The sequence below is a fragment of the Chiloscyllium plagiosum genome, unplaced genomic scaffold (genome assembly GCF_037043375.1).
Source record: "Chiloscyllium plagiosum isolate Xiang-an unplaced genomic scaffold, Cpla_swu_hap1 HiC_scaffold_2, whole genome shotgun sequence".
NCBI classification, from domain to species: domain Eukaryota; kingdom Metazoa; phylum Chordata; class Chondrichthyes; order Orectolobiformes; family Hemiscylliidae; genus Chiloscyllium; species Chiloscyllium plagiosum.
In genome coordinates, this window is record NW_028270140.1 from 100,909,842 (window position 1) to 100,933,883 (window position 24,042).

A 24,042-nucleotide genomic window follows, 5' to 3' on the forward strand; every position below is an offset into this window, starting at 1 on the left:
CAATGTGGTATCTAACTACATGGAATTAAAGGTTTGTGTCAGACTATAACACAATAATACAGATGCTGTGGCATAACCCTCACATGTAGTGGAGCTTTGCAACAGTATCCTTCTATTATACATGTTCATACATCAAGTATGAATGTTGTGAAATGTACCACAGACCAGTGTCCCAGTGAAATGGTACACCAACATGAATTACCACCTTCAGCGGGCATATGAAAAACATTCAGAGGGAAATTGACAGAAAAGAAGTAATTAATAAACATTTAGACTAATTGATAACTTAACAGTCCTGTTCCATTAAAGAAAGTCAAATACTCGCTCTAAAGGATTGTGTCAGTAACTATATCAGCTTGTCAAAAAGAAAATTTAGAGTTTATAAAGTTAAAGTGAGGCCGTTGTTTTGCGAGGAAATATTTTGCTCATGTGTTTCTAGTATTAACGTGTAAATAATAATGAGAAGAACTTTAATCTCAATTTTTTTAACAAAAGCATAAACAACATTTCAATATTTTGTATCCTTTTTGTGTCACATTACATATGAATAATGTAACAAACCACAAATTGTGGGCTTAATCACGCTAGTGCTGTTCTTGTGTGTGGCTTAACTGTAGGTATCTTGGGCAGAACAACAGTACGAAAAGCAAAGAAGTAAGCGGTCTCCAGTAAGGGACTGTAGAGATTGTATGGCAGAGAAAATGTTTACTGATCCCATGTGGAATCAGCAATGGTATCTGGTAAGTTCTCTGATTAGTTGCAGTAAAACAGTGTCCAGTTAAATACTTATTGCAAATAACAGCTGACAGCTTGATTTCCTTCCCTTCACATTTTTCATTTCTGAGAGTAGACTGTGTACCAATATCCATTCCAAGCCCACCGACTCCCACAGTTACATCGACTGCCCACCTCATACCCTAACTCCTGCAAGGATTTAATTCTGTTCTCCCAATTTCTCCATCTCAATCTTATGTGTTCTAATGAAGCTACCTTCCACCGGGCTGCTCTGACATGACCTCCTTTCTCCTCAACCGAGGATTCTCCATCATCGTGGCTGGCAGGGCTTTCAGCCATCTCTGAGCATTTCTCATACTTCTGCCCTCACCTCTTCCCTCCTTATGAGAACATCAATAAGGTTCTACTTGTCCCACTAGTCTTCACACAATGCAAATTCTGCGAATGACAACTCATTTTTCACTTTACAGCCTCAAAATGTTAACATTGAATTCAATAACTCCAGAAACTGATCACATTATGTCTGTTCTCTAGATTTCTTACATTCTCCCTTACCTTCAGCTGCGTCATATTTATGCTTTGTTGACTTTGCTATGTGTAGAGGGGACCAATCCACACTCTTTTACACCTTAATTTACCTCATTTCTTCTTTCTCCACTATTGACAACTCCTTCATCTTTTGCACTGGACCTCTACACTATCTGCCGGCTTGCTCTTCTTTGGTCTCGGTCAAAAATGTAAAATAAAGGAACCTATTTTCCAAACCTTTCTTTTCTGAAGAGTCATGCCAGACTTGAAATGTTAACCCCATTTTTCCTTCCACCCTAGACTTTCTCTAGACTTTTCTGTGTTTGTTTCTCATCTGCAATTCTGCAATCACTCACTTGTCGCTAGTTTGCTTTGGTTTGAGGCTTTGGGTGGGGTTCGTACCTGAAGCAGCCACCACCTTCCCACTGCTGATCATAGAAGAGTTGCCAATCTCTGATTGGCCATCAGTGTTTTCTGGAAGGCCTACTGCAGTCCTGAATTATGAAAGATCTGGCAAGAGACAATGTGGGAGCTCTTGATGTCTCTTTAGTCAGTGACATAGACACCCATTCCCTCCACAAAATGTAGGTCATCAGATGTAGGAGCATCAGCAGAACATTCACTCCATGACACCCAAATTCCATGAATGAGTAAAATGTCAAAATTAACTCCTCAGTATTCCCAAAAAGTAATAATCACAATAACTTTCCTTTTTTTAGCAATAAGGATACATTTTGTCTTTTGTCAGAGGCACTGCACCCATACCTGTTTCAACTCAGTAAAATTGGTGACAACATTCACCAATTCATTTCTCAAGATAATGCTCTCAACAATCAGAATCAATTTCCCCAGTTTAAAATTTAACCAAAGCTTGGTAGTTAATTGTCAATCATCATTTATTGATGTATTCAGCGTGGCAATGTCTCTATCAATCAGAATCCACTTGCCAACCACTCAGCACTCTCCTCTCATGCTGTATAAATGTTGGTTTTCCCCTTGAATTTGTATTCTTGGAAAATATCCTGTTGAGTGCAAGATGAAAAGCTTCAACAAACTGTGTCTTGTTTCATGAATATTCAATTCTGTAATGCCAAACTTTTGTAACTTTTTTTGTTAACGTAACTAAAGATATGTCATCTCTCTGCTCATAGTCAGCTTATTCACTTCTTCTTGTATTTGTTCAAGGACTCTATGCTTAGATATTGCTGATCAAATCATTTTTGACTTAGTTCAGCAGTACTATCTGTCAAATGCATTCCTTTGACTTCAGCATTCAAGGTCCCATTTTAAAATCCATATAATTTTGTTGACCACAAATATGAGTTAGGCACTATTTCATAAAATAGGTTTTATAATTCCAAGCTGTTGTATACTTTGGGTGGAATCTCCTCGGGGTTTGTCTGATGTGGGCGATGGTGAGATTTGCGGCAGAGTTGGATGAGAAGTCTTGTGAGGCCTAACTTGATATTGACAGCATCGCACTGCATTTTTTATGCATTGCCAAGTGGTGAGACACATGTTTTGTTGGGCAACTGTGAATTGCCGAGAGAGGAGGATTATTGTTTATAAAACACCTCGATGACATGCCAACTCCCCTCATTCATATTCTGCTTTCTACCTTACCAAACTTGCCGAACAAGTTAGATATTGAGAGAAGTCAATGAGAGGGTACCTGGTGAATTCAGCTTGTCACTCGAATTGAAGGATCTTCATATTGAACACGAGGTACCAACATGTACCATGGACACTGTCCGCACGCATTCACACACACACACACACACACCATTTTCATAGACATTGGGATCCAATATATGCCAGCCTCATGGCACATCTCCACTCCATTTTCATGATGCCTCTGTATTTAAATGCAACACCTTAGGCTCCACCCTCCACTCTCATTATAATGCCTCTGCAAAGATACTGTGCACTCAAGGATGCACACCCAGCACGTGGACTGATTTGGCTGCATGCATTGGCTCTTCTCATGCTGTAGAACTGCTCACTCACTCTGAGCCTATTCGATGCTCCCAGCAGAGCATTGATTTGCCATGTCTTTTTGTGCTTTAATCCCTCAGGTAGAGATACCAAGCTCATATTACCTCTATCTTGCCTTGCTGTTTTGAGCAGACACAAAGTTAATAAGCTGGTCATGGTTGTCAGCAGGCTTCAGTCAAATCAAGAGGGTATTGGCACACTGAATCAAAGGCAGTCTCCAATAACAGTCCAGGTGATTGGAAGCTGTTGGTCAGCCAATGGCGCTGTCAGAGTCAGGATGCTCTTCACTTAAGGGATGATGGCTGAATGTCAGGCAAATCACCACTATCTTGACCCTTTCTACCATATTGTGGGCTGTTTTTCTTCTGGGATGAGAGAGGGGCAAGTGTTAAGGGAGATGAAGGTGGGTGGCACAGCCGTTACATTTTGTGTGTGAATGAGTAGACAACATAGAGGGCATGCAGGGCAGTTGTAGGGCAAAGCAAGTGAGGAAAGTTTCTGCAGGCAATGGTGAGAGTGTTTGAGTGTTGAGTCTTGCTGGGAGGTGAGTACAGTAGCAGAGACAGATTGAATGTGCAATGCTAGAAAAGGTGACGTTTACGCTGCCAGAGTGAAGAAGGTAATTATCCTATTTCTGTCAGCTCTGTGCATTTCTCCAGATGACCATAATTGCATTGAACCACGTGGCATCCTTGGACCAGGCTGGCTTGGTCTTATGTTGTAAGTCCTGCCTCTGTGTCATCCCATCCAGCAGAAGCTCCAGAACCCTTCTCACAAAGCAGCATGAGGATTCCCCCTATCTGCAATGTCCTGGGCAAGTACCAGGAACTGTGTAAAGCAGCTCTGGACTGACAGTGCTCATCTAGAAGCACAATGCGGTTTTTAAAGATGGTGTGGGTGCAAGCGATGCCAGTGAATTTTAAGCTATCCTCTGAGTTGTGGGTTGTTCTATAAATCTTCTCATGTGGTAAAATGGGGTTATAATTGGATAGGAGAGCTGCTATAGGGCTGAGGTAAGTAATTAATGAGGTTTGGTGAGATATGGAGAGAAAACCTGCTAGGGCTGGTGTTGGAAATCCTTCCAAAAAATTCAACACAACTCAGTCTTAGGCAAAAAAAATGCAAATTTCATCACTATGCTTAAAAAATTGTTGTCCTCTGCTTCACTTATAACTTGTTTTGGTTCCCTGATGTTGACCAGGAATACAATTTAATTACAAGCTCTATTTCAGCAATACCAGTGAACAGTATTTTGTTTATTGGCTATAACATCCATAAAGTGTTCTCTGAGACAGAACACCCCATTGGACATCCAAGCAAAAGCTGGTATTTCTTCTGAAATATTGTAATGACTGGCAATGTCTCTTGCCACTAGGAATCAATTTGGGATACAAAGTGAATGGCACAGGCTTGTTTCTTGCACTGGTTGAGGAAACCATGAAGGACTCTCCTTCTCAACTTCTCCCTTTGCCTGAAGCATGGTGACCCTTCTGTTAAACTTGAGTCAGCTCTCTGTCTAATGAGACAACAGCTCCACGGTCCAGTAGGTCTATGGTGACTTTACCTTTTACCTTGCAACTGCCATGGATTTGGAGAACTTACTGCTATATACTGTTTTGTCACTGTTCTTCAAACCTTATCCAGTGGAGTAACTTTATTGCACCAGTATGATACTTCCTTTTTCACAGCAAATAGTTCTGTCTTTTTCTGATTGTGATTGTAACTTTTGTCTATATACAGAGTCTGTTTGGTTATGCCTTGGGTATCTTCTGGAAATTATATTGAGACTTAAAAACTCATACATTAATGTTGGCGAACCATTAAGCATTAAAAAAAATTGAAAAAATGCAGGTGCAGGAGCAATGAAAGCTTTTAGTTTTGTTTGCATACCTCAAAATGCTTTACAGAACAATGATTAGTACTTTCAGGTATTTTAGAAATTCAATCAAATGCATCCTGCAACTCCAATAACGTGCAATAGCCTGAAACAATAGGGATAAAAGAGAACTGATTACTTATTGAGTGTAAAGAAAGTCCATAATATACTCCAATGGGAAAGAAAGGATCATATATTTCAAAGAGCAGTCCCTACAGATCCTGCTGACAGTACAACATAAGATGAGTCATGGATTGCCAGTAATTTCTGCAGAGACAGGGTTATATTTGTGTTAGCTATGATTCACCAGAGTTCTCAACAACCACCCACATTGAATTATTCATCTACTAAATTAATTGTTTGCTGCTCAAAGCTCTTAGCTTCAAAACAAAGTTCATCTTTTAGAGATGCACTTGTTATTAAAAATGCATTCAAAATCTTATTACGTTTTATATATTCTTCCATCTAAAGCAAGATACAAGGACTTCATCAATGCTCCCGAAACTAGACCTTCATGTTATCCCTGTGTGGAAGAAGGGAATAACAGGCAAAGGAATTGTGCTAACTGTGCTTGATGATGGATTGGAATGGAATCACACAGATATTCAAGCAAATTATGTGAGTAACACTGAAAGGAATATTTTTAGATTTTTTCATCTCCAAGATTAATCATAACTCTCCTGAAGCTGAAATATGAATTCAATTTGATTAGATTGAACTGCAACTATTTATAGGCAGCAATGGATTTCAACAGCTCAAGAATTAATTTCTGCACTTTTGGTTTGCAAAATTTTCCTATTTGTTCTGGCAAAATCTTGAGAATGAATATCATTTAATTCATTATGGAAGTTAAACCAATGAACTTATAATTAAGTATTGATTCATAGAGTTGGTTCAGTGTTGCAAAATTCATTTCATAGATTGTTTGATATAGCAATTTTAGTTGATATTGGAACCCATATACAAGCCCTGAGTATATGGATAAACTCATGTTCCAAGCATTCAAAATTCTGGTACAATGAATTTGAATTTTAAATAAACAACAAAGATTGATCAAATAGGCGATAATGAAAATTAACAATGCATTTACAAGTGTGAGTTTTTATTCCCCATGAAGTACCTGTCTGCAAAAGGAGGAAAGATAAATTGGCTTTTAATACCACTACCATTTTGCTACAAACCAGCTGCAAACAGATAGAACATAGAACATAGAACAATACAGCACAGAACAGGCTCTTCGGCCCTCGATATTGAGCAGACCTGTGAACTATTCTCAGCTCGTCCCCTCAGTATCCCATCATCATCCATATGCTTATCCAAGGATTGTTTAAATCTCCCTAATGTGGCTGAGTTTACTACATTAGCAGGTAGGGCATTCCATGCCCTTACCACTCTCTGAATAAAGAACCTGCATTTGACATCTGTCTTAAATCTATCACCCCTCAATTTGTAGTTATGCCCTCTCGTACACGCTGACGTCATCATCCTAGGAAAAAGACTCTCACTGTCTACCCTATCTAATCCTCTGATCATCTTGTATGTCTCTATCAAATCCCCTCTAAACATTCTCCTTTCCAATGAGAACAGACCCAAGTCTCTCAGCCTTTCCTCATAAGACCTTCCCTCCAGACCAGGCAACATCCTGGAAAATCTCCTCTGCACCTTTTCCAATGCTTCCACATCCTTCTTGAAGTACAGAATCCAGAATGTACACAATATTCCAAGTGTGGCCGCACAAGTGATTTGTATAGTTGCAGCATGATATTGCGGTTCCGGAACTAAATCCCACTGCCAATGAAACTTAACACACCGTATGCCTTCTTAACAGCACTATCAACCTGGGTGGCAACTTTCAGGATTCTATGTTCATGGACTCCAAGATCCCGCTGCACTACCAAGAATCTTTCTGTTGACCCAGCATTCTGCCTTCCTGTTATTCTTCCCAAAATGCATCACCTCACATTTAGCTGCATTAAACTCCATTTACTACCGCTCAGCCTAAATCTGCAGCCCAAGTCCCCCTGCAACTTGTAACATTCTTCCACACTGTCCACTTCTCCACCGACTTTAGTGTCATCTGCAAATTTATGAATCCATCCACCTATGCCAGCGTCATTTATAAAAGTGACAAACAGCAGTGGTCCCAAAACAGATCCTTCTGGCACACCATTAGTAACCGGACTCCAGGCTGAATATTTTCCATCAATCACCACTCGTTGCCTTCTTTCAGAAAGCCAGTTTCTAATCCAAACTGATAAATCACCCTCAATCCCATGCCTCTGCATTTTCTCCAACAGCCTACCATGTGTAACCTTATCAAAGGCTTTATTGAAGTCCATGTATGCCACGTCAACTGCCCTACCCTCATCTACATGCTTGGTCACATTTTCAAAAAACTCAATGAGGTTTGTGAGACATGACCTGCCCTTGACGAAACCATGTTGACTGTGCTTTTCCAGCACCACATTCTCGACTCTGATCTCCAGCATCTGCATTTCTCACTTTCTCCCCTCCTGAATGATGTCAGACTCCTTGACTTGACTGATGACTATGCCTCTTAGACTATGAGACATGCTCATTTGGATGAAGCATTTGCAGTATGTTTGTCATGTAAGCTGCTAGCACATGCTGTCAGTGTGACGTTGATGTAACCTGGTGATGTACAATCACGTAACTATACCTTGACTGATCCCTACTGACAACAATGACAAGGTGCCTGGCTTTGTGATTGTTTAGCTTCTCTCCACAGTGCGATGCTAATGAGAGAAATGTGTCTCTTACTGCTATTAGTGAGTTTCTTGTCTCACCATTCCAAACTTGGTGAAAAATTGAGATTTTCTTTTTTTTGATGTTGAGAATCTCATTACATTGATCTCACCAGATTTTCCTAACTAACCTTTTATTACCTGTTTCGTTCAAGGCTGGGAGATTCCCACCCTACGTTTTGACAGTCAATAGTGTTAAGTCAGTGGTGCTTGCTCATTTAATATATATATACAGCAGTTTTTACTTGTTTAAAAATGTGAAATCTTGTGGTGCCATTCTGTTAGTTAATCACTGTGTCTTTGAATTTCTTTTTATATACTTAATGGCCTTTACGGAAATCATAAAAACCACAACTGAACACATAGCCAATAGACACCACACAAACTGTACAGATAGGCGAGTGAATACCAAGCAGCATGCGGAAAGAATAAGTTTGGAGTGAATTGATCTCAATGTCAAGATGGGTTTCACCACACTTACTGCCTGATCCTGCAACACATTTTACCATAGGCCACCCTGATCAGATGCCTAAAAGATTCTTCGGTTTTTAATCTGAACCTCCTTATAAAATGACTTTTCATAGTTTATACATTGTCACTCCTGTGAGCTTTTACTCTTTTGAAGTATGCACTGTCCTTTGCAGTAAGATAAATCTATCCCACATTACATGACAGCATCATTCAATTCATATATTGATTTGGAAAGGCAGCCAGTGGCTGCATAGAGAAGAGATAAAAATTTGCTTTGGGCCACTTTTGAAGACTTGGTATACCAAGAGGCTAAGATTAATAGAAATTGCAGATGTATCCTCACCTTGACACATCTCACTAGATTTGTTTGAAAGCAATGGTTTCTTTCCACCAAAATTTTGGCAAACTTACTTTTTAATGCATTTCAATGCCAACAGAATTTTTGAAAATATTAAATCAGAATAAACATGGAAACTATTCAGTGCTATAGATTTTCAATGTTTATCACAATGAATTTATCTTTTGGAGCGGTAAGTGCAGAATTATTTTATACTATTTTTCTTAACAATTGGTCATTATTGCCCTTTGAAACTGTACATAAGAAAAAATAACTTCCACGATATGTTGAAAGTTAAATTAAATTAATGCTATTTCAGTTCCTGATAGATTGTCAGTTTGTCAATATTAGAAATGTATGGAGCTGAACCTGCAAAAAATAAGTTTCACAAAAAGAAAAAAGGAGCCAAAGCCACAAAAGAGAAAAGGAGACAAATGCTGGTTTTCCTCAGCATTTCAATTTTTTTAACAAAATGTATTTTGATTTACACTTGTGAAGTTACTTCCCAAAGTTTAATCAAAATAATTTTGGATGTTAGGCTATCGAAAGGCAAATACAGCACATGGTGCAGTACTAAATGATCAAGGCTTTATTTCCCATGTTCAAGCATAGGCATCGCTGGCTGGACCAGCATTTATTGCCCATTCCGAGTTGCACTTGAGAAGGTGATAATTTGCCTTTTTGAACTGCTGCAGCCCATGTGCTATAGATATAACCGCTGCTATTAGGAGAGGATTTCTAGGATTTTGACCCAGCTGCAGTGAAGAAATCGTGAGATTGTTCCGAGTCAGAATGGTGTGTAATTTGGAGGGATACATGATCAAGTTTTGTTCACTGACAATTACTATATTAAATGAAACCTATATTTTGGTCTGAAATAATTTATTAACCACAAAGAAGTTGAACTATTTTTATTATTCATAACTAACTGGGCAATCATCATAAAGGAGACAAATTATTACACAATCTTCTTGAAATTTTCTGTAAGTTTTAATTAAATATAATAAAATCAGCAGTACAAGCGTGAGTCCTTGCCATTGACTGTGATGTTTTCTTTACATTTCAATACCATATTTGATTATATTTGTATGGAAGCTGATCACATCATTTAGATTTCAAACAATCCTCTGTTGATTTGGATCACAAATATTCCTGAGCAATATTCCAACTAATTCAAACAAATATAATGTCAACATTTCAAAAAACATTAGTTGTGATACTTGACTATTAATGCTTTAATTTCCATTTTTATTTCTATAGGATCCGGAAGCAAGCTATGATTTTAATGATAATGACCCTGATCCATTCCCCAGATATGACCCAACTAATGAAAATAAGTAAGTTTACACTTATCATAAAACATGAAATGACTGAAGCCAGTGAATTCACACATCAGGATCCAGATTCATTTTAGTAAAATGAGAAGTTAAAAAGAATTTAGTCAGTAAGTCCCTCTGCCTTTGTAGCTTTGCTGGAAGTACAGTGGGAAAGTCCTACTCTGTGTCTGATGGAGTAATAGTGGAAAGACTGGGGAATATCTGCATAATTACTTTTGTCTTTTGACTTATGGGAAGTTGATAGAAAGTAAAGGCTATTTCTTGGTAAGAATGAGAAACTTTAGTTATGAGGATAGATTGGAGAATTTGGGAATGTTTTCCTTGGAAATGCGAAGTCTAGGGAAACTTGATTGAAGTTTTCAAAACTCTGAGGGGTCTGGACAGAATTGCCATGGAGAAATTGTTCCCTCTCACAAAAGGATTGAGAATCAGTCGAGATGGAATTTAAAGGGATTTGCAAAAGACGCAAGTCCAAGGTGAGAAAAAGCTCTTTCACAAAGCAAGTGATCTGGGTTTGGAAATCATTCTCTGGTATCATGGTGGTGGCAGATCAACTGAAGAAGGCAATAGCTTATTATTTAAATAGAAACAAAATGTGAAGTCATGGAAAAAGGGCAGGAGTTTGGCATTATGTCAGAGTGCTCAGAGAGCTGGTGCAGACATGATGGGCTGAATGGCCTGCTCCAGTACCGTAGCAGTTCTTGATTCCATGAGCTGAAGCTAGCTAATGCAAACTTGAATTTGGGTTGTTTGATCCCACACCCAGTTGGTATGTATTTGTATTCAAAGTTGTCTATAATGTGGTATTGATCAGTACATAGTAATTAACATGTGAAAGAGGAAGTCCACATTTGCACAAAAGTGGATCTATAGAAGGGAGCAGTTAACCCTCTGAACAGCATCCCACCCAGGCCCACCCTATCCCTGTAACCCTGCAAATCCCATGGCTAGCCATCTAGCTGATACATCCCTGGACACTATGGATAATTTAGCGTGGCCAATCCACCTAACCTGCACATCTTTGGACTGTGGGAGGAAACCAGGGCACCCGGAGGAAACCCATGCAGGCAGGGGGAGAATTTGCGGACTTCATACAGTCAGTGTCCCAAGGGTGGCAACTGAACCCGGACTCCTGGCTCTTTGAGGCAACAGTGCTAACCATTGAGCCACTGTGCTGCCCCAGAGTATCCTTAAATATTTCTGCAAAGAATACAACAGGGGATCAAGCGAATTGCTGAGATTCTATCTTTTGATAGGGTTAGTGTGAAAAGAGATATGCTGGGGTATTGATATGAATTAGGAATATATAATGCATATGCTAAAGACTGCACAGTTCCCCAGCACTCCACATTTTGATAATTAACAAAAATCCTGGACTCAAATATCTCTTACAAACCTTTCCTTTAAGTTATCAAACTATTCTTGAAAATTTTTTCCTGTTAATGAATTGATTGGAAAATTTGCAGTCAGCACAGGCTGGGAATTTCCATCTTATGCTGACAAAGACTTTTACCAAAATTACTGCTCGGTGATAACTCAGGGCCATTAGTTTTTGCATGGGGAATTTGCCGTACAATTGCAGAGTTCAATCTGTTGAGGATTATCAGCTCAACCATGGTCTCATTGAATGGCAGAGTAGACTCAATGGCCTTAATAACCACAATCCCTCCGGTGCCAGTGATGCAACAGTTCTGGCAGCCTTTCACTTTGCTGCTTGGAGTTTGGGGCAGCATGGTGGTTCAGTGGCTAGCACTGCTGCCTCACAGTGCCAGGGACCTGGGCTCGATTCCTGCCTCAGGCTTCTGTCTGTGTGGATTAGATTAGATTACATTACATTACAGTGTGGAAACAGGCCCTTCGGCCCAACAAGTCCACACCGACCCGCCGAAGCGCAACCCACCCATACCCCTGCATTTACCCCTTACCGAACACTACGGGCAATTTAGCATGGCCAATTCACCTGACCTGCACATCTTTGGACTGTGGGAGGAAACCGGAGCACCCGGAGGAAACCCACGCAGACACGGGGAGAACGTGCAAACTCCACACAGTCAGTCGCCTGAGGCGGGAACTGAACCGGGGTCTCAGACGCTGTGAGGCAGCAGTGCTAACCACTGTGCCACCGTGCCGCCCACCAAGTTTGCACATTCTCCCTGTGTTTGCATGGGTTTCCTCCCACAATCCAAAGATGTGAAGGTTAGATGAATTGGCCATGCTAAATTGCCCATAGTATATATTATTAGTCAGGAGTAAATAGAGGGTAGGGGAATTGGTCAGGGTGGGTTACTGTTTGGAGGTTTGGGGTGGATTTGTTGGGCTGAAGGGCCTGTTTCCACACTAAAGGAATTCTAATTCTAAAATCTGCTCTTAATCCTTTAGTCTTATGGTCTTAATGAAGATTGCCTGAAGTCCTGAAATAGATTCAGTTGCCAATAAATGTGCACTTGGACAGTTCCATGCCAATTTGAATTTAACTCTGTTGTCATACTATAGTGAATTTGAATATGATCACTTACAATGTATTGAGTCTGTTGTTTACAGCACGATAATGACTGGAATTGTCAACGTTTCCTACTCTTAGGGATGAGAGTCATAAATTTTCTATCTGCTGCAACAGTAGTGAGTGCTCAACAGTAAGGGACTCAGGATTTTCACATCTGGGTTGACTCATTTTCTGGTGTTAAGGGCAATTCTATATTTTACTGGATATTAACACCATTTCCAGTGTAATTAGAATACTCATCTTGGACAAGAATTCTGTTGGAAAAACTTGTCATAGGGTAAGCTGCCATGTGAAGATTTGAGAAAGTCCTTAAAAAAGACTGCCCTACAATGTTGCAATGCCTGCAATGAATGAAGCTGAAAATGTGTTGCTGGAAAAGCGCAGCAGATCAGGCAGCATCCAAAGAGCAGGAGAATCGACGTTTCGGGCATGAACCCTTCTTCAGGAATGAGGAAAGTGTGCCAAGTAGGCTAAGATAAAAGGTAGGGAGGAGAGACTTGGGGGAGGGGCGTTGGAAATGTGATAGGTGGAAGGAGGTTAAGGTGAGGGTGATAAGGTGAGGGTGATAGGCCGGAGTGGGGGTGGGGGCGGAGAGGTCAGGAAGAAGATTGCAGGTTAGGAAGGTGGTGCTGAGTTTGAGGGTTGGGACTGAGACAAGGTGGGGGGAGGGGAAATGAGGAAACTGGAGAAATCTGAGTTCGTCCTTTGTGGTTGGAGGGTTCCTAGGCAGAAGATGAGGCGCTCTTCCTTCAGCCGTTGTTGCTATGGTCTGGCGATGGAGAAGTCCAAGGACCTGCATGTCCTTGGTGGAGTGGGAGGGGGAGTTGAAGTGTTGAGCCACAGGATGGCTGGGTTGGTTGGTCCGAGAGGTGTTCTCTGAAACGTTCAGCAAGTAGGCGGCCTGTCTTCCCAATATAGAGGAGGCCACATCGGGTGCAGCAGATGCAGTAAATGATGTGTGTGGAGGTGCAGGTGAACTTGTGGCGGATATAGAAGGATCCCTTGGGGCCTTGGAGGGAAGTTAGGGAGGAGCTGTGGGTGCAAGTTTTGCATTTCTTGCGGTTGCAGGGGAAGGTGCCGGGAGTAGAGGTTGGCTTGGTGGGGGGTGTGGATCTGATGAGGGAGTCATGGAGGGTGTGGTCTTTTCAGAACGCTGATAGGGGAGTGGAGGGAAATATATCCCTGGTGGTGGGGTCCATTTGGAGGTGGCGGAAATGATACGATGTATATGGAGGTTGGTGGGTGGTAGGTGAGGACCAGTGGGGTTCTGTCCTGGTGGCGATTGGAGGGGCGGGGCTCAAAGGCGGAGGAGCGGGAAATGGAGGAGATGCGGTGGAGAGCATCGTTGACCACGTATGGGGGGAAATTGCGGTCTTTGAAGAAGGAGGCCATCTGCGCTTTTCCAGCAACACATTTTCAGTTCTGATCTCCAGCATCTGCAGTCCTCACTTTCTCCTGCAATGAATGAAAATAACCTTTAGATCCTTTCCCCAAAGTTCCTCAGCCAGGAAAGCTAAAGTGTTTCTTGTAACCGGCATTGCTGGAGCACAAAAGATACATTGAAAAATGTCATGTTGACGCAGCATTATTTTATATTTGCTTACATAATGACTTCCTGAATTGATGAGAACTAAGGGCATCCTGGAAATCCATCAGTGCAGTTCCCATTGAGTCATCTCTTCACATCTATTTCAGTGAGTCGACATAATTAATAATCTTTTTCAGAGAATGATTCTGAGAACTATTGCAGATTTCCAGAATCATTACACTATGGTTGGAGTATGGTTACAGATTCCATGGATAATTCCCGATTTAGAAATGTGCAAGAGGGTGGACTTTTAATTTAGCTCACAGCATTGAAAGGGTATTGATACAGACCAGAGAGAAACTAAACAAACACTTACCAGTAGCTGGTGAAATGTTTCCCTAATACAGCAAAGCCAAGTATTACAAACAGAGAATTCTCATTCCTTATCCTGTATTCCTTTTTATCTCTTCATGCATGAAAAGAGTAAGCTTTCCTCAGTCCATGCTTTCTCATATCCTGTGTAAACACTGCCATAATGTGAAGGTTTTAGTTGCTGGTACATGTTTATTTAGAGCGCAGACACTTGGTTTAATGTCTACATTGTGATTCTATCTACAAATGGGAATTGGGGTCAGCACCGTATACGTTTGCCTGAGTTTAAAATTTGAAATATGCACAAAGACAAGAATTTTAAAAAGTTGTATTTATATTACCTATATCAAGAATCAATCTGCAGTATTTTAAACAGGTGTAGGAAAGTATTAGCTTGACTTTGATCCAGTTTTCAATTTTATACCAAAAACCTGAACAATGTTTCGATTTTGGAGGTTTTTCCTATATGTTTAAACTTCAAATTCCTGGCAATCAACAAATGCCTTGGGAGTCCTAATCAACTACAGGGGGTATATGCCAACTATGAGTTACATTATATTTTTACAAGAATAATATTAACATTTTAAGATTTATACTGGATCACAATCAAAAGCATCATCTTATTTTTCAATGTTGGCCTTAAACAAAATATGTGCTACTATAGATTTATACATTGTACATTTTATATGATAAGTTGTATATGCACAGTTTGCAAAAACAAGGCTATATTTCCCATTGGATTTGATGAATTCTAATCTGTCTTTTTTTTAGGCATGGTACCAGGTGTGCTGGGGAAATTGCAATGCAAGCTAATAACAAGAAATGTGGTGTAGGAGTGGCTTATAATTCAAAAGTTGGAGGTACAGTATAGCTGAACAAGAGCATTTTCTAATTCACTGTGAGTTTAAGAGGTACACACCACAATGGCTGAAGATATAGATCTGTTTTTTCTTGTCCTCTTATCTAAAGTTAACTCAGAATTTGATATCTCTTTCCTGACCATGAAGCTTATTAAAAGGTTGCTTGGTTTTGGAATGGATGATTAATTTCTTGTAATCAGTGGCAACATAAAGTTGTCTTTCTTTAGTTTGAAGTAATGGATTATATATCCCTGCTCAAACAACAAATTAATCAATTAACACCATCAGAACCTGGTTTTGGTCATTCCACTTATTGCTGTTTGTGAGACTTTATAATGAGACAAATTGGAAGTTGTGCTTCCTGACATTTTATATTATTTAAATGCATAATTCCTTATGACAATGACACAAAATCATATAGTCTTACTTGAAGGACATTGAACTGAAATAGCTGACACCAAACTAAAATTATGAAACATGAAGTTAATCATACATCACTAATCCAATATTTGTAGCCCTCAGTTTATGCCAATGGACAGCGTAAAATTACAAGCATTTCTTTTAGCATTCTAGATATTTTTTTCAAAGATATAAAGAGTTAAATACTTTAATAATTTTGACAGATCTTTTGAAAGTTGCTTTAGACATATTATTTTGACAGTTTTGACTGTTTCCATTGGCAGTTATTTTGATAATTGCTTCTAAAAGGTAAGTGAGCAGTTCTAATGGGTTTCACAGTCAATGAGGTGATCCACATTTTACAGACATTCTTCCCACTTTTACCAATTCCAAATGGCACCTTTCCTTTCCCATAGGAGTTCCAAGACCATATTCAAAAGGGTGCCTTACCTTTCTAAAAGGGTACCCAGCCTAGACAAGTGAATCCACAAAGTTTAGACCTACCCTGTCTAATCTGGACAGGGTAGGTCTAAACTTTGTGCTTCAGATAGCCAAGACACCAAACTATACAGGAGTACAAGCAGTTACTGATTTGTATGGGTAGCTGCCTCCATAAAGAGTGCATGAGAGAAATATAACCTGACTACATTCTAATCCTGTTACAATGGTAGGTGCCATGTTTCGGGAGCAGTAATTCAGATTGACAGGCTCATTCATCATTTTGACGATAATAGTGAGACTCTGTGGACATGTGGAAATTCAAACCAATATATTCTACCTTTTGACATTTTACAACACAATAAACTATAGGCAACTCCAAAAAAAGCATTTTACATCTTTGTTGGGTTAATATTTACAAATGTCACACACAATTACATACTGTGCTGTGGCAATGCATTAACAAAGTGACATAGATCCCTTGCTCATTGCATCTAAATACACACACATGTTAATTATTGTGGCAATACAAGTTATGAAATATTATGTAATATATCTTCTCCAATATGTTACTGCTGGTTATAGTAGTGATTTGGTAGGAACATGTGCATAATTAGTAGCAAGATGAATTTTGATTTGAAAGCAATATAGTAAGGGAGATTTATAACTTCTTTAAAAGATCTTTGGAATCTATTATTCTTTTAAGATGGTTTGAGAATGACTTTTAAGAGTTATTATCAACTATAATGGTAGTAATTTCATTAGATAACAAGAAATATTGTTCTATATAATGTGATGACCCTGGACCTGAATGCAATACCAAAAGACAAGAAGTTTATAAAAACAGTTGCATGGTTGGAAGATATAAAAAGGGAGCTGCAGACACAAAGAAGTATTACAAGCAGAGGAACTGGATTGTAAAGACACAAAGGCAGACACAAGGAGAAAGCAGATGGAAACAGAAAGAAAAGTGCAAATGTTTGTGTGAGCAGCAGAAGCAAATAAGGAAGAGGTGAATTTTTCTATTTGGCAGAAAAGTAGAGAGGACTTCTTAGAGACAAAGTACAAATTAATTAAGAAGAAGTAAAACCTGGAAGTCTGTAATGGTTCACTTAAAGACATTAAAGAGTTAAGTATATTCCCAATACTACCTGAACAGAGAATTGGAGAGTTTTTAATTGATCAGTTGAAGAAGAACTCTAGAAAGCTACACCATGAGGATGGATATAAAATGAGAAGGAGTGTGTTCATAGACCTGTTCCTTGATGATAATCATGAAACTTGAAGGTGAAAGGTATTGTCAAATAGGGCCACCAATCCATTTTACATAAGCAAATAATGGCATATTGTGGAACTGTATTGCTACAAATCTTACATTTGTATGGCGAGTAATGCAAATTGGTTAACTAAGATCTAACTTTGTTATATCAACCATTGAAAGTGAAATTTATGTTTTCTGAAATTACTTATCACTTTAGGTATAATTTGTATTGATTCTAATTAGTATTAAAGAGAAAGCTACAAAAAGCAGAACCTTGCTAGTAATTTCATCATTTGATGAGGGTCACCCAAAAACTTTGGTTATCTTGGTTTCTCATCTCCCCACTGGGACTGTTGCAGTAGGAAAAATGAAGTCATGTATATGTCAAATGTCACTTTGTCCAGCAACTGGAACAGGAATGCAGAGCTCCTAGCTCAGATACAGGGGCATTACTTACTGACACATGAGCTCCTTCCGCAACTTGCACTTATAAAGTGCTATAAATGTTGTGAAACATCCCAAAGTGCTTGGAATTATAAAACACAATATATGTTTTTGCATTAACATTGCTGAGTAACTTCCAGATTTATAGGTTCTTTGCTAGAAGAAAATTCTTTGTTTTCAAGTTATTTTGCATTCCCTCAACTATATCCTACTCTGACTTTAAATTTCCCCATTTTATCCACTAGAGACTGAATGAATGGCAGCTAAGTGATCTACTCCCAGACTTCTGTCATTAAGTTGATGGTGGTGAATCATTTGATAATGTTCAGAGTGACTACCTTAACGATAATCTTTTCTCCCTGAGAGCAAATGTTAGCTCTCATAAAGGTGAGATCATCACGTGACACATATGATTTTCTGGACATAAAGGCTGTAATTATCACTCTATAATAGTGTGCTGAAGCTTCAAACCTCTGTCATGCCAAAAAAAAACACTTGAAGTATGAGCGCAAAGTATGTTGAGTGGAATAAAATCTGATGGTATTGGTATGATTTGATTATTCACCCATTGCTTGAATATTCAGTACTTCAGTTCATGTCCTATTTGCTATTTCTGATTGATGAATTTAACATAACTTATTGTGTTTAAATTGAATTTCAGACTAATGTTACTCGATCACTAATTTTAAAATCTCGACTTTTCTTTAGGTATCAGAATGCTGGATGGCATTGTAACAGATGCAATTGAGGCCACTTCAATTGGATTCAATCCACAGCATGTGGATATTTATAGTGCAAGCTGGGGTCCAAATGATGATGGAAAGACTGTGGAAGGTCCTGGGAGACTTGCACAAAAAGCATTTGAACATGGCATTCAGAAAGTGAGTATTGAAGATAATTTTATGCCAAAGTAGAAATGCAGAGCTATTCTAACTTTCAAACTTGTTGAACTCCTGAACTCCTTAGAGCTGACCAAGAACAAATATAATTTTAAAATATTTGTAGAAAAAACATTTGTGCTGTTGTGATTGTCCAAACTAAAGAAAGAGGTTTATATTACCTTAATAATTTAACACATCATTTTATCAGGGCTTTTGGAAATATATGAGAAGTAAATAAATATTTTAAAGATAAAGTAGGACCCCTAATGGATGCAGGAGAGAATACATAGAAAGTGATGGTTTTGTGAAGATTTTAAATAATGTTGTTAATTAAGATCAAAGAAAGTTAAGAGGACATTTTATAATAGTTTTTAAAATATTGAATGAGTTTGATAGCTTAACAAAGAAATGTTAGTTCCTTTAGTTGACATTTTAGTGACAACAGGCCATCAATTTAAAATGCCACAAAAAAAGGGAAATTTCTTTGTGTAGATTGTTTAGCATAAAATATTTTATCAGAAGAAATGGTTGTGTCACAGATTCTGGTATCAGTAGATGATTTTTCAAGTGAATAATGGATTATTATTGAAATAGAGGAAGATGTAAAGCTATAATGAGACTGCATGGCATTTGAATTAATATAGATTGCTGTTCTGACAAACTAACACAGACAGGAAATATTATATAGAATCATTCAATATCATAAGTTACTTTTGTTCAATTATATTATATGCAACTTGTCAATGATATTCAATTTAAAATTATGTATTTTCAGGGTAGAGGAGGAAAAGGGTCAGTTTTTGTCTGGGCATCGGGGAATGGCGGTCGTCAAGGTGATAACTGTGACTGTGATGGGTACACAGATAGCATCTATACAGTTTCTATAAGCAGTGCATCACAGCAAGGGCTCTCTCCATGGTATGCAGAAAAATGCTCTTCCACCCTGGCTACAGCTTACAGCAGTGGAGACTACACAGATCAAAGAATTGTAAGTATCGGCCACAGGAAGCTCACTGTTTATTTATTTTGAAGTGATTAAACTAAATTTGCATATATAGTTTATTATATATTTAATTAAACCTTAATAAGACTTCAAATCAAGCATCGAAGGAAATCTATGAAGACTTTGAACATATTAGCAGGCAGATTCGTTGGTATTCTTCCTGGTATGAAGAAATACAAATATTAGGCTGTATTTTTCAAGTGGGTCAGGGTTGGAATTGGGGTCAGCCAGTGCTGCCAGTTAGTATATGTGAATGCAATCCTGAGCCGCAGCCATTCTCTGAGCTGCTGGATCAGATCATGGACGCCAACTCACCAGTTTGCAGCTTGTCATCAATTTAGACCTAATTAATGTAAATAAAAATGTATTAAGGCTCTGTTCCCACTTTGACTGGAAATTCCAGTATGTGGCCTGTCCACAGCAGCTGGAAACATGGCCATGGTCATGTGGTAGGCTCAAGTTGAAAAGGGCTGGATAGAATGAGTTTCCACAACAAAAGAGATGCCCCATATGGTATAATGATCACAAGGTTGCCCAACGTGTGGAGATAATGATCAAACAGCTCTTTTAATTTTACAAAGTAAAGAAAGACTATTCTGGTATCTCCTTTCTCTCTCTCTCTCCCCATCTCAGAGCAGCAGCTTCCACCTTGGTTGATACACCTATAATTCTGTTACTGCTGGAGGGCCACCCATTGGCAAAGTTCTCTGGCTTTACATTGACAAATTATTTAAAAACAACAGCAGTTTATTTTAAACCACTGCATAACTGCACAATCCAGGTGGAGTCTATATCTAGAACTGATTCTTAAGATCATGTTCCTGCACCCAAATAGAAATTCAGCCCATGTTGAAGTTGCATTAAAACTCCATCCATTATGATAACATCATCCAGGTGGACAAACAGGAAGTCTAGCTTGGTGTCCTGCCTGAGATGAAGGTGATACACCTGGCTTCTGATAGTTGTAATTATACCTTTTTATTTAATGTTATTTGTATCCATTACTATCCTACAATTAACTACTCTGTAAGTGCTTCGTCGTGTTAAGACTCACTAATGGTCTATCTTCTACCAATAATAATTAACCAGACCTTTAAAGTGAGTACAGAAAGGAAGATGGATTTAGGCCTCGTGTGGTGCAGTGGTAGTGTCCCTACCTCTGGATTAGGTGGCCTGGGTTCAAGTCCCACCAATTCTCTAGATATTGTCATATTATCTGTCATTAGGGTGATTTAAAAAGAAGTATCTAGAAAGAAAGATTAATGGCAGTGGGCTACTCCAAACACAACCTTCAGTGGTTGGTACCAAAAGCCTAACATGACACTCATGAAGATGGATTTAAAGCAATTCGAACTGGGTCCCATTATACTAAGGCAGGGTTGTGATGGATGACTTTAAAATTTATATAGGACAGGATAAATGAAACACATTGTTTACAAAATCAGAGAGGTTTAGAATGAGAGGTGTAAATTAAATTTAAGAGGTTTAGAATAAACAGGAGAAATTTCCTTCTAAACAGCTCTGAGGCTATGACATTTATTTCCAAGGATAGTAATTGAAGTAGAATTACACTATTATTCTAGATTAGATTGAATAGGTGGTTTAGAGAAAAAGGCTGAATGTTATGGGAACAGATGGGTATATCTAATCAATTTGTTGAGGTGGAAGTAAACATCTACAGAATCCACTTCAAGTTGTATGATCAATTTATTCATGTGCCTGTAGAGCTTTCATTAGTTCTCTAGCTTTTCTAGCACAGGCAGGGGAAAAAATGGATGAAGGGAACACTGGCAAAGCAGTTCAGTTGCCTTTATTCACAAGATCTGTTGAGTTGGTTTTTGTTGATCAGAAAACTTTTTCTCAGCCTTACTTTTCTGAATGGTTTGCAAGAGGTAAAGGGTGGCTGACTCACTTGTGAAAGGTTTCTAATTTATCAATTTAAAACATCATAAATTAGAGCAACTTCTGAAGGAAAGAAAAGATTTAAACTGGATTTTGATTGCAAGAACAGTAACAATTCTTGTGCTGGTGGAGACCTGATTACTTTTCTGTGTCTTGTTCTGAGCTCCAAGCTGTTCAGTTACCTGAGAAGGAAACACATGGTTGTTTGGCAAGCAAAAGCCATCGTCATCAAAAACATGTCACTAGTCCATAGACCAATTAACTTCATGTTGTGACCAAGCTTCATACAGAACCCCTCAACTTTATTCCAACTGCAACCTAATCATCAATGTTTGTTCAAATAGCTTGTTTAAACTATACATTTTTTAAATGGCATTTTAATCTTAAATTGTTCTGATTCATGGAAGATTTTGCATTTGGTGGCATTCAAACAAACGTGTACAGAAACTAGGACAAAAAGTGCATTTAAAAAATTGAGTACCAACTTTGAATGTCAATTGTGGCCAAACCTGTGTTCTTTTGTCATGGGATTTCAGTTCCAATCCAACGCAGTCCAAAGGAATGGACCAAGGTATCATGTTTACAGTTGCTGAAATGGATGTAGGTAGTCTCAAATCTGGATCATAAAATTATTGTTTCTTTAACACCATGTTGGATCTTTTACTCAAAAAGGACACAAAGTATGCTTCCTTAGAAAAAAAATTTGCTTTTCTAGAGTATGCCATGTACTTGACTGTGCTGAACTGGAACTAGAGAATTTGGTGCTACCAATGGAGGTTTCATATCAGAAATATTTTTTTCTCTCAATTTGGCTTCTAAGAATTTGATAATAAGATTTTTTAAAAAGTTCAAATATATGTAGATACTATCAGAAATGAAGGTGAAGCTAGTTAAGTGTAGATTGCAAGGCTATCATATGTAAATACATTCTGATAACACAATGATTGTGTCGCTTGCACTGATAAACTTTTTGTGGCAATCCCATACTATCAAGCTAGAGGTCCAAGGCACACTTCTTATTCAAGTACCTCATAAGACAGGCTTAAAATACTAAGCTCTTTAAGGGCTAAAAGTGAATTTTGTTGAGCCCAATGAGGCCATAAGGCTGTTTGAGGTACACGCATACAGGAGGTGCACTCATAAACAGGTCCCAACTTCTTACTTACTTCAGAAATATTAGTTATACATAAATGTAATTTAGATGTCTTTTATGCAGAATTAAGAGTTTAGAAGATAGAGTCATGGAGTCAGACAGCATGGAAATAGACCCTTCAGTCCAACTAGTCCACGCTGACCATGTTTCCAAACTTTACCTATTTGTGTACTTAACCAAATGTCTTTTAAATTTTGTAAGTGTACCTGCATCCATGACTTCATCTGACAGTCATTTCATATACGAACCACTCTCTATATAAAAAAGTTGCCCCTCCTTTATCAATCTTTCTCCTCTCACTTTAAAAATATGTCCCCTAGTTTTGAATTCCCTCACCCTAGAGAAAAGACTCTTACAATTCACCTTATCTACGCCCCTCATGATTTTATAAATCTCTATAAAGTCACCCCTCAAGCTGCCATGCTCCAGTGCAAAAATGACCCATCCTATTTTTTTAACTCAAACCCTCCATTGCCAGCAGCATCTTGGTAAATCCTTTCTGAAACCTCGCCAATTTAATAATATCCTTCCGATAGCAGGGTGACCAGAACACTGCACAGTGCTCCAGAAGAGGCTTCACAAATGTCTTGTACAATCTTAACATGACATCCCAACTCCTATACTCAGGTCTGAGAAAGGCAAGTGTCTTAAATGCCTTCTTAACTACCCAGTCTACATGTGGCTCAAATGTCAAAGAATTATGTCCCCGAACCACTATGTATCTCTTTTCTATACCATCACCCAGGGTCCTGTCATTAATTGTTTATTTTACCAAAATGCAATACCTCACATTTATCCAAAATAAACTCTATCTGCCAATTTTCATCCCATTGACCCAATTGATCAAGATCTCTTTGTAATCTCAGATAACCCTCTTCACTGTTCAATATACCACCAATTTTGCTGTCATCTGCAAACTTACTAACCATGCCTCTTAAATTCTCATCCAAATCGTTTATCTTAATGACAAGCAAAAGTGGACCCAGTACCAATCCCTGTGGAACACTGTGGTCACAAGCCTCCAGTCCAAAAAACAACCCTCCACCACCATTCTCTGTCTTGTACTGGCAAGCCAATTTCCAATTGGCAAACTCACCCTGAACCTCATGTGATCTAACTTTACTAATTAGCCTAGCATGTGGAACCTTGTCAAAGGCTTTACTAAGGTCCATTCTCTGCCCTCGTTAATCTTTTTGGTAACTTCCTGAAAAAAAAACTCAATCAAGTTTGTGAGACACAATTTCCCTTGCACAA

At 38.6% G+C, this 24,042-nt stretch overlaps 1 protein-coding gene across 1 annotated transcript in view; it reads left to right on the plus strand.

Moving 5' to 3' along the window:
- The window catches only part of pcsk1 (proprotein convertase subtilisin/kexin type 1), a 79,896-nt gene that overhangs the window by 17,886 nt on the left and 37,968 nt on the right, over positions 1-24,042 (plus strand). The window contains exons 3-8 of the mRNA XM_043709690.2: positions 618-740; positions 5,606-5,752; positions 9,968-10,044; positions 15,219-15,307; positions 18,558-18,730; positions 19,506-19,718. Of these exons, the coding sequence (XP_043565625.2) occupies positions 618-740; positions 5,606-5,752; positions 9,968-10,044; positions 15,219-15,307; positions 18,558-18,730; positions 19,506-19,718 (822 nt within the window). The remainder of the gene's footprint in view (positions 1-617; positions 741-5,605; positions 5,753-9,967; positions 10,045-15,218; positions 15,308-18,557; positions 18,731-19,505; positions 19,719-24,042) is intronic.